Source organism: Microchirus variegatus (assembly GCF_963457635.1).
Source record: "Microchirus variegatus genome assembly, chromosome: 7".
In the NCBI taxonomy this organism is placed as follows: domain Eukaryota; kingdom Metazoa; phylum Chordata; class Actinopteri; order Pleuronectiformes; family Soleidae; genus Microchirus; species Microchirus variegatus.
In genome coordinates, this window is record NC_139808.1 from 4,030,425 (window position 1) to 4,042,550 (window position 12,126).

Below are 12,126 nucleotides of genomic sequence, written 5' to 3' on the forward strand. Positions count from 1 at the left end.
GAGAGGAAGGTGGGCAGGTTCACGGCCTGTTCCTCAAAGTGGAGCGGAAAAAGGGGGAGTGCGCGCTGCCTGCCGTCCGAGCTCGAGTTTAGCTCGGCTGGACAATAACAAAACACGGCACATGACGTACGTCTCATTCACAGAACGTACTGGAAGCACAGCGTGTGTGCCGGACGCAGAGGTGTGTGCGGACGCATGAGAAGCGGATACTGAATTGTCAGAAACTGGCAAAATAAGTGTCAAGAGTTTTTACAATAAACAAGCGAGTGTTCACTCAGATAAGCGGCGACTGTCCAGTCAACAATAACACGCTAGGGCAGGAATTGGCAAACGTGATGTGGCCGAGTAAATAAGTTTACCTGTACGATTAAATACATAAAGTAAGTAAGAGTGCATCTATATTGACTGAATTTGCGATAATGGTCTTTTTTTTTTTTTTACACGTGTGATATTTGTGCTGTGAGAAACAAAGATGTTTTCCAAAGTCAATACTGTATTAAATTAAAAGTACAAGTGCAGTGCCCGTATTCCTGTATTCCTATAGTGGGAGCTGAAGAAGATGTTTCAGTTATGGTAATGCGTGATAAGGAACGTAAAGGCTAATATAATACAAAACACTGTGCAACCTCATTAGGCGCAACGCAATGTGCCACTGGTGTGGCTGACAGTCACAGGAGCTAGCTACGCTAAAGCCCAATTTATACTCCTGCGTAAAGTGCTCTGCGTAGGCTACGCAGAGTCCTCTGCGTCGACGCAGAACCTGTCGAAGAGTCTCTGCGTCGTCTCCGGGTGCACGGAATATTTTTTAAGTGTCCGTCACTCCGTCAAGGCACAACGGAGACGGCAAGAGCTGCGATTGGTCCTCAGGACAGGCCGAGCGAAGCTGCTCTGTGCCGGCTCACAGTGAGCAGCGAGCGTCCACAGAGGGCAGAGCTGAACACCGCCGACTTCGTCGCTGCCAAACTATAAATACGTCATATCTTAACACACACAGCACATGTTTAGACTCTAAATGGCCAATTTCTCGCCTCAAATTATCTTAAAACTGCGTTCCGGGACACAGAAAAGTGACAAACGGCCACTGTTTCAACAACAACAGTCTTTCTCCCTCGGACGCCATTGCTCACTGTAGCCAAAAGCACAACAACCTTGCGCACCGACCCCTACTGATCGGGCGGGTAATTGCAGCGCCTGTCCGTTACCACGACGCAGAAGTATAAAGACTCGAGTGGTCTACGTGGTGACGCAGACGGATAACGCATTACGCAGTCGGAGAAGTATAATGTGGCCTTAACGGTCAGCGAGATAGGCCCGTCACAAACACACAGACGCAACTTGCTTTATAGAAAGATTAAAAGATATATTGCGATAAGTCATTGTTCAGCTCAATTGTACATTTTGTTTTAAATATATGTTGCAAAGCAAAACAAAACAAAACAAGGCAATCGGAGATGGCAGATTTCACCCCATTCACACAACAAGCCTCTGGCGGCCTCTGCTGGTCATATGGGCAAGTGCAAGTGTGGAAGCACAAACAAACACACTAACTAACAGACAGACAGAGACAGACAGAGCCGCTAAAAACAATACTTCACTCCCACACTGTGGATTGAAGTGAAAACCATCTGCACCTAGATGAGTGTTCGGCTCCGCATCAGTAAAACAGAATCTACATCCAGCTGCAAAAAGTGCATCACATGACCACGTCACGTACACTGAACGTAAACGTGTGTACCGGTGTCAACAGGATGCAGATGTTCTACTCTGCAGTTGTTTTTTTCTTGCTTTCAATAAGTACAATGAATAATGGGAAATAAGAGAAAGAGTGCACAGGACTTCTTGAAAAGTGATACTAAATGTAAGTATTAACCACACTTCTTTTCCACAATCAGGAAGCAAAGCAGTTAACTGCGATAGTGTGATCTAGGCCTGAACAACTGTTTCTAAATCAAAATTACAGTTTGAAAATAACAAAATAAGAATATTACAAAGGTTCCAATTAAGTGTTTTTTACTTTACATTGTACATTGTTTGCGTAATATTAATTGATTACTACTTTAATTGCCAACAATTTTTTGTGACTGCAAATAGGGCAATAGAGACTGCAGTGTTTTGGCAATTACTCAGCTGTCCACAGGGGGGCGATAAAGGGTTCACACTCGAGGTTTAAGTGTTAACCAACTCTGTGATTTTAGCTTGAATGTGAATGTGTTTCGTTTTCATCCTCTGCGACAGTGAACCGGACATTTTAAAGTTTAGAAAATGCCACTCAACATTTTACGACACGTCTCAAATTAGTTTGAGAAAAGAATCAACAGTTGGCATATTTTCTCATCTAACTAATTTTAACAAACCAATCAATCTGTTACTGAGCCTCTAAAATCCTTAAGTATATAAGTGTTTATGGTCTGCAGTCCACCCAAGTGCAATTCTACACCACATTTGATAAAGGAATAAGTTAAAATCCTAGGATACCGCCCAGCTCGAGTTCAACATAATTATTATTTTAAATAAATTGTAATTCTACAGTAAAGCCCCTTCTTCAATAATCCAAGTGAAAGCATTAAAAAAGAAAATGGGGAAACACCGTCACCGTCTTTGTTCCTCTTTTGTTAACATCACCATTTGGCATTATCAGTATGTGCCAATTTTAAATTGAGGGGGAGGATGACACACACATTGTGCTATCTTCGTATAAGACCTGAACTATGACGTCACACAGTAATCCCACGTGCACTGAAGCATGTGCGTGTGCACACATGCGTGAGTCAGACTCGTGTTTCCATCAGAGAGAAAGGTTTCGACCCCGAGGAGCTGAGGTCTGCTCCCACATCTTTCTAAAAGAGAAAACAGGGACAAAGGTTTCTGGAACGTTGCTACTGTCTGATGAATAATATCCATGTTAAAGTGCACTGGTGAGGGAATATCTCAATAGATTATTTGTGAAATAGTTTGGGATGATGAACCAGTACAGAAATAGTGTGGCACTTAATCCAATTTGGGCCCTATTTTATCCATTCTGCCTTTTTTTTTTTTTAATTATACTATTGTTACTGTATGTGAGCAGGGTGACGTTATAAATATGTAGAGATGGGATGATACCACTAGTTTTGTTATTAGCCTGATACAGTAATTTAAGACTTTTATGACATTTATGAACGTATGGAGTTGTTGACAACACATTTTTGCTGAGTCATGATTCTCCAACTGTATAACAAAGGTCTGTTCTCCAAAAAAAGAAGAAATAAACAGCGGGAACATGACTCTGCAATTTTTTTTATTTTTTTTTTTGTCTGTGCATAGTGAAGCATGCAATATTTTGAATTTTGTAGGATTTTTACATTTCTATCTTTCAGATGCAATCATTTTAGCCCATTTATGAACGTATGAAGCACATTTTTGCTGAGTCATTTCAAAGACGTAATCCTCCCAACTGTCGGCTAAAATGTTTTTGCTGATTTTTTGGCCCTGCATAGTGAAGCATGTCATGTTTATGGGATTTTTGAATTGTATAGGATTTTACATTTTTCATCTTTTTCGATACAGTCATTTTAGCCCATTTATGAACATAATGGAGCTGTTTTTGACACATTATTGCTGAGTCATAATTCTCCAACTGTGTAACAGACGTGTGTTCTGCAAAAAAGAAGAAATAAACAGCAGAAACATGACTCGGCAAAAATGTTTCTATTGATTTTTCTCTGTGCATAGTGATGCATGCGATATATAGGATTTTTTGGATTGGATTTTTAAATTTCTAAGTTATACCTAAATTCACTACACATTTCAACACAGGTTTACACGAGACAGTCTGGATATTAATTACAGTTTTCCTATTTCATTTATTTTTACTAATAAATTCTCTCATATGACCTCTTCTTGGTATTTCCAGGGGTTGACCTGGATGTTGTGTAAATGTTGGCAAGAAAAATTAAAAATTCCTGAAAAGACCTTATTTACTCTGGTAAAAGCCAGAATTGCTCCATCACCAACACGGATGGCAAAACTACCGCTATTTTACCATCACTTTTAAAACCATAACAATCTTGTCTGGTGTTCATCATCTACATATATATTTTTTTACACCAAATAAAAATGCTGAACATTTACTTATTTAGACCACCGTGTGGCGCTGATCCCTGCCATAACCTCCACCACAAGCCCATCGTCTCCACTCCCGACTCCTTCTCTGCACGTTAACAAAAAAGGTCAAAGAGGTCACACAGAGTCTCTGCTCCGCTCTGTCCGTCATCCACAGAGGTGAGAAGCAAAAACCTGCTTTGATGTGCGACACTGAATATGAGTCAACTGCTCGAAAAGTACCAACAAAGAAGAAGAAGAAGAAGAAGTAGAAGAAGAACGTGTGAGTCACTTCTGGGATGTGAAGTGTTTTATCTTCACAGCATCTCGTTAGTCCCAGAAAACAATTGCTAATAGGTGAAGCGACAACTGAAATCAAACTGTCTTTGTTCATCTCCATCATGTGAGCATATAAACTCTGAATGTTTGACCCTGACCCTGTTTCCTGCTGCCTCTCAACCCCAAATATAAGCTGACATTGACCTCTGCTCCTCACACACAGCCCCGTAAAAGGGGTTAGGGGTTTTTGACAATAATAGATTCAATTAGAGCTGAAATGATGAATCGATTATTAATCAATTACTAAATTAATCGGCAACTATTTTGATAATCGTTAATCGGTTTGAAGCTATTTTTCATGATTAAAACCAGATTTCTGATTGTTTCAGCTTCTTAAATGTGAATATTTTCTTTGTTTCTTTGCTCCACATAAACAAAGAAATCATTAAAACTGAATCATTTTGGTTTGTGGACAAAACAAAGACATTCAAGAACATCGTCATTTCCAGGTTTGACAAACACTGATCAACGTTTTTTTTTAACATTTTATGACATTTTATGAACCAAACGATTCATCGATTAATCGACAAAAAAATCGACAGATTAATCGATTACGAAAATAATCGTTAGTTGCAGCTCTAGATTCAATATGCTTTTATTGTGAAGTATACATACCGTAATTACATATCAAAACAAGCACTTTTACTTTGGAATTCTGTGTAATAAGTAAACGATGTATGTATGTATGTATGTATGTATGGATGGAGGTTCCAGTTTACAGACTTTTTTTAGATTAGATCAAACTCTACAGCGCTGTAAAATGAATAATACTTAAAGGTGCCATATGTAAGAATGTGGCCAAAAACGGTTACTACATTCAAATTCAAAATACCGAGGTCTTTTAGGTTTCGTTTTCTGACGCAACTGGCAACCCGTGATCGCTCGGTAGCTGAGACTCCATTGACTTCAATGATTGGTAGACGGCAGTAGGTGGCGCCACATGACGCCAAAACTTGATTTGCAGTTTGCAAAATGTTTTTTTTAATGCAAATATTTTGTCTGTACTGTTGTTGGTGAGTTCAGTTTGTTATATGAACATTATTCCTGAGTCTCTGTGACATATTAGGAGAGTTTTATGGCCAGTTGCTTTAGATTTATTACATAATGCACCTTTAATTAAAATATCCTGCTCTGAGACTACAGCAGACACACTGTTTCTTGCGTGTGTGCCATATTTGTTCAAAATACTATTCTTACAGTTAGACAGTAACTTAAGAACCGACTGGCCTTGAGGTTAATAATTACAGCTAATTTATAAAAAAAAAAAACAGATAACCTTGGAGGTCAAACTACATCAATGTCATCTGATAAAACCAAAACCATAGGTGGTCTTCTTTTTTTAAAAAAAACGACAATGTTTAAATCAACAAGATGAAAAGCTTAAAACAAAGCAGGATGTGGACAGTGAAGAGGAACTATCTGTGGGCTGAACTGACACACGTCACTCACTTTATCCTCACAGACAGTAAAACAGTAGGAATATCATTCATTCTTTTGTGCAGTGATGCTTGTTTAACTTATATATATATATATATATATAAAGCCCTTTAAAGCAATGACAAATAACCGCCGCTGCCGCCGCTCAGACGGATCTTCGACACCTAACCACCTCGAGACGACTTCTTTAAAAAAACACACCGGAGCCGGGTCGTCTTCACACCAACTCAAACAGAGCTTTGTGTGGAAATATGCCGTACACACACACACACACACAGAGAGTTAAAACATGACTTTCAGGCTGTGTGAGGGACACAACATAAACACTGCACGCTATCTTGCGACACTCCTTTCATTTATCATTTATAACAACAGAGCAAAGTCCCACTCCGTCTCTGTCTTTCACACACACACACACACACACACACCTCTTTTGGAACTTATGTAACTTAATAAGCAATAATTCACTGATTGGTCTGGCATCGAAAAGCAGCTCGAGCAGAAATGACAAAGGCAACTTTGCCAGTGATTTGTTTTCCTGCGATTGATTCGTCGATAATCGGGTCGATCGCAATCCACTGGCAAAATAGACAGACAAAGCGACGGCGCCATCAAACCGGCGCAACAGTTTCACATATAAATTAAATATTGCAACGTAACGGGGAAAGGAAAATGACCTCCCGCTAATTTATCATGAATTCTGCAACTTTAAATTCACATTATCACACTCATAATCTAACTTCTAAGCGCATCCTCTAAGACCTTTTGATATAATCGACGGCGGCAACAACTCCAACTAAAAACAATGACATGTCAACATTACGGCACCAACAACATTCACTTTGTAATGTAACCGGTGAAGACTGATTTACTGGTAGGCAAACTGGTTTTTAAAAAAAAAGGACTTCAGACGATCAGATAAGCGCGTTAATGCCGCGCTGTCTGAGCTTTCAGCGACATCACAACAACAATGTGAAGTGGACTATAATAAAAAGCACACACGTGTACGTGATACGTTATATTCTGTAAAATCTGAAGTTTTAAACTCTGAAATAAATGAATTGGCACATGGAAAGTACGTAAAAAAGAAAATCACAAGCAAGGAAATGATATGTATATAATGCCACATCTTTTCTGCGATTGCTCGCCGTTTAATCCGATTATTTACATACAGATCACACAAAGCAACAAATCTTAAAATCGGCCACAATGAGGATTAAGGACTAGACTCACTGATGGAAATGAGTCGGAGTCTGAGTCTTGTAAAAACACACTATTAAGTTCTCCTTTCATGAGCCACGCAATATATCAAGATTAGGAAATTCAGCAGCCACACGCAAACATCACTGATTAACCAGCGTTGGCCCCATGTGCTCGTGTCTTAATACTGCTGAGTCACGGGCCAACATTCATTTCCCTGTCAGTTCACAAAGCACACAAGGAGCTGCGACTGAGAGTGGCACGCGATCTGGAAATCACACCGCAGTCAAAGACAGTCAAAAATAAACAAATATATATATATATATATATATATATATATATATAGATAAATAACTTTTTTTTTTTTATTCATACAAAAGAGAGTTGCTCTTGAAGCTCCCAGTGTGTCTCGTCACTCACCTGGGAAGTTGAGACCACTCTGACGGCTAAAATCTCTGCCTGGTGTTTGCATGTCAAGCTGACACTCACGCTCTGGCCCCGCAGACACACTGAGGACCAACATTTGACTGAGTGCCACTCGACAGTGGCTGAGGCTGAGGCTGAGGCTGAGGCTGCCCCACCTCTCCTCCCCCTCCATCACCACCACCAACCCTGTCACACTGAGAGAAGTGTCCACCTCCACAAGTCAGCACAGTCTCATCATCACTGCTGCTGGGCTCAGATCATTGATTACTACTATATATATATATATATATGACTTTTATCATCATTATTATTGTTGTTAAAAGTAGTATTAGTGGTTCTCGTGTGTTTGTTATTTTCCCGACTAATATGTGTTTCAAGTGTCTTTATTTAGCATTAATGTCAACACTGATGTTTATGGATTACATCATGGTTCTCAAACTCAAATGACCCAGGGGCAAACTGAGTCTGGTCAATTTCCCCAAAAAAGTCCAACTTTTTATATCAAACAAATTGCAGTAACAATATTTTTGATCACACGGAACAATATGTAACAGAAAAAAAAACAAGTGTATTTATGATTTAAAATTAATCTTTGCCTTAAAACTACTGCTGTGCAATAGGTTAACGCGTTATATATATATATATTAACACACGTTTCCATGATGACTGACCGGAAAAAAGACGCGCGTGACGTCATGTTTACGTGCCACGACACACGTCCAGGCACCGTTTTACCAGTTAGCTCTGTTAGCTCCTTTTAGCGCCGGTTAGCGCGCCTACAGTGGAACTGGAGCTGGTCTGTTTATTAAAGGAAATTACAGACGATATAGCGTTACTTTACAGAGTCATTTTAACAATCCCAAGTCACGTAAAGATGACGTCACACGCGTCTTTTTCCGGGTCAGTCGTCATGGAAATGCGACCCGCGTTAATGTCATGAATGACATCTATAAAGAACTACTGGTTGCAGTACCATAAAATGTCTGCAGGTGGAGCCCCATTATACTATGTCTTCCAAAATTTGAAAAAAAAATGTTACCAAAAATGTTTTGTCCAGAGTTAGACAAAAATGTCATACTATACTACGTTGTCCAAAATTTGAAAAAAAAAATGTGACCCAAAATTTTTGGTCCAAAATTTGACAAAAACGTCATACTATATTATGTCGTACAAAATTTGAAGAAAAAAAATTGACCGGAAATTTTTGGTCCAAAATTTGACACAAACGTCATACTATACTATGTCGTACAAATTTAAAAAAAAAATGTGACCCAAAATTTTTGGTCCAAAATTTGACAAAAATGTCATACTATACTACGTTGTCCAAAATTTGAAAAGAAAAATGTGACCCAAAATTTTTGGTCCAAAATTTGACAAAAACGTCATACTATATTATGTCGTACAAAATTTGAAGAAAAAAAATTGACCGGAAATTTTTGGTCCAAAATTTGACACAAACGTCATACTATACTATGTCGTCCAAAATTAAAAAAAAAAAATTTGACCCAAAATTTTTGGTCCAAAATTTGACAAATATGTCATACTATACTATGTCGTCCAAAATTTTTGGTCCAAAATTTGACAAAAATGAAATACTATACTATGTCGTCCAAAATTTGATTTTTTTGTTTTGACAAATTGAGTATAGCATGTTATAGCAACCTAAGGAAGTGATTTCAATGAAAACAAAGTGAGGACAGGCCAACATGTCCTCACTCCGTAAAAATTACCTCACTTTGTTGGTTAAAAACCCTCACTAGTCCTCAGTATGCTGCAAGTACAAGAACACACACACACACACACACACACACACACACACACACACACACACACACACACACACACACACACACACACACACACACACAGACAGAGGTATAGGTGACTGACCTGTGTGAGTGTCTGTCACGCGCAGAAGACACGCTCCTCTTTGATGTTTTGAAGTTCCGGTGAACTGGTTTTCGTGAGTCCGTTCGTGTCGTCGCTTCTTCCGCTTCACTCACTCACTCACTCACTCACTCCCGGTCCGGCGTGTGTTTGCGGTCATGTAGCCGCCGCTGCTGCTGCTGTAGTTAGCTGCTCCTCTCTCCTCCTCCGACCTCCCTCGTCTCCGCTGACACACACACACATACACATACACACACACACACACACACACACAGACACGCGCGAAGGAATCAAATTACCTCCGCAGCTCTGATTTAACTTCGCACGCTGTCTTCATGTTTTCTTTCATGTCAGCGTTCAAATAACTGTCGTTAAACGACGACGGACGCGCACGGAACGTTGGTTTTTTAGTGAGAGTGACTGAAGAACAACTGTTGACAGGTGTTGTGATTGATTTGCCCGCCACTAACTGGCGCGAGCTCACACAGCCTATTAAAGCTGTATTGCGGAATTTATGCATACATATAGTGCTGTCAAACGACGTGTTTCCTTGACAACTGACCGGAAAAAGACGCGCGTGACGTCATGTTTACGTGACTCCCGATTGTTAAAGCGGAACTAGACCGGAAGTTCCTATTATCGCGGTTTTTTTCGGTGTGTATCTGCGTCATTACCTTGTTTACGAAGCCCTGACGGTTCGAAACAAACAGTTCAGCCACTGCTGAGAACGTTGTGTTTTATTGTAATCTCGGGGCTCAACGAGATCACTGAAAATCCCGTAAACGTTATGTAAGCAGCGGTTCTCCTGAACAACAGATCGTCCTGCTCCGGGCACTAGTCCGGGCACATCCGGTTGCGTACATTGAACCGCAGAAGAAGAATAACTTCCGTTGTGGAGGTGTTTCACGAGCAACAGTGTCTTCTGACTCTGGGTCTGACTCCGGTTTAAAGTCATAAAAGGGACTGCGGCGGGGAGTCGTGAAGAAGCTATTTTTAAACACCGTTAAAACAATGTTTTGATGATGAGGAGCAGTGCATCCACCGTTCCAGAGGGGGGCGCTGCGCTTCTGAGAACGGATGTGCTGGATAGTACTGGCCAATCACAAGACTCTTCTGTCTTCTTAGGTTGAAATTTCACTCTGAAATCTCGCAGCAGAAAAACAGCGTCAGAAAAGAGTATTTCTATCGGCTCGTTTACAGCAACTAGGAGGTTTTTGACCATAAAAACAAGTTAATATATGTAAGTAGACCTCCATAACTAACATATATGTGCAACAGGACCACTCTGTGACCTTTAAAATGAGTCTACACATGTACGCTGGTTATTTGTGGCGCTGCTCTTTTGGTTTAATAAACACACCGCTCCAGTTTGACTGTAGGCGTGCTAACGGCGCTAACGGCGCTAACGGAGCTAACCGGTAAAATGGTGCCTGGACTCCGGTGTCGCAGCACGTAAACACAACGTCACGCGCGGCGTTAATGTGTTAACCTATTGCACAGCGACCATTTACAACGTAAGATATGTCCTTTAGTTGCTGCGGCTGATTTTTTTTGTGTGTATGCGTATTGGAAACTACGGATACATCATTTATAGATGTTTTTTTGATTGCACTGTATTATTTTTCACTCCTTTAAATACCTGTTAAGGGCGAGTGTAAACTGTAACACGCAGTATTCCGGGTGCCAAAAAGTGCACTGTAAAAAAAACTAAAAATTTCAAGGCAACTTGCTCCAATCATTTTTTTTGAGTTTACAGCCCACGAAAAAAGATCTTGAGTTTTTAAAATAGTTCCATCAACTAATACTATTTTGTTAGACAAACTTGTAAGTTAGAGTTGTGCCAACTCAAAATTCAATTTCTATTTTGAAAAAAAAAATTTTTTTTTACATTATCTATACAAGATTAGAATTTTGAGTTGGATTTTGAGTTGGCACTTCTTAAAAAAGTGCCAACTTCTTAAAAAACTCAAGATCTTTTGTTGGGCTGTAAACTCATCGTTGTCTTGAAATTTTGAGTTTTCTCAAAACAAATTTTTACAGTGTATGACTGTGGCTTGTGGATGTCGGTACAGGAAGATACTACTTTTTTGCGTCCGATACCGAGATCAAAAACTTGAGTATCAACCGAGACCGATATTAGACCGATACAGTCATTTTAGACCGTTTATAAACTATGAAGCACATTTTGTGCCGAGTCATTTCAAAGACATAGTTCTCCAACAGCCCAAACATGACTCAGCTAAAATGCTGATATATGTAAGGATTTTTGGATTGTATCAGATTTAAAAAAAATTTATCTGTCAGATCCAGTGATTTTGACCAGTATCGGACCGATACTGATAATGACCGATACTGACTCCCATCCCTGTAGTGGGTTAGGGTTAAATTTGGTTTATAATTTAAAAACTTTATAGTCCACAGTTATTTAAACAAGTTAAATGGACTGAGCGCGAGTTCCAGCAGATGTGAGTCAGTTTCTGACTGAGATTTGATTCAGAAACTGACAGACAGAGATTTTTGCCATGTTAGAATTGCACTTTTTCCAAATATGTACTGTATATAAATATATATATATATATATATGTGTGTGACCTAATATGAACCTCACAATTTATAACCAGACAGACAAATCTATAGGCACTCCCATGTATTTTACCCCTGACGTTGTGTGTGTGTGTGTGTGTGTGTGTGTGGAAACTCTTCACATTCTTTTCTTCCCACTTATCTTGAAATCACAATAGATGTGGAAAGTGTAAC

The 12,126-nt window shown here is 39.6% G+C and overlaps 1 protein-coding gene across 1 annotated transcript in view; it reads right to left on the reverse strand.

Moving 5' to 3' along the window:
• Positions 1-7,528, reverse strand: part of pparg (peroxisome proliferator-activated receptor gamma) — a gene marked incomplete at both ends in the record, with an annotated part of 37,353 nt that extends 29,825 nt beyond the window's left edge. Inside the window, one exon of the mRNA XM_083892712.1 lies at positions 7,477-7,528. Within this exon, the coding sequence (XP_083748838.1) occupies positions 7,477-7,528 (52 nt within the window). The remainder of the gene's footprint in view (positions 1-7,476) is intronic.
• Positions 7,529-12,126: the final 4,598 nt, after the last annotated feature.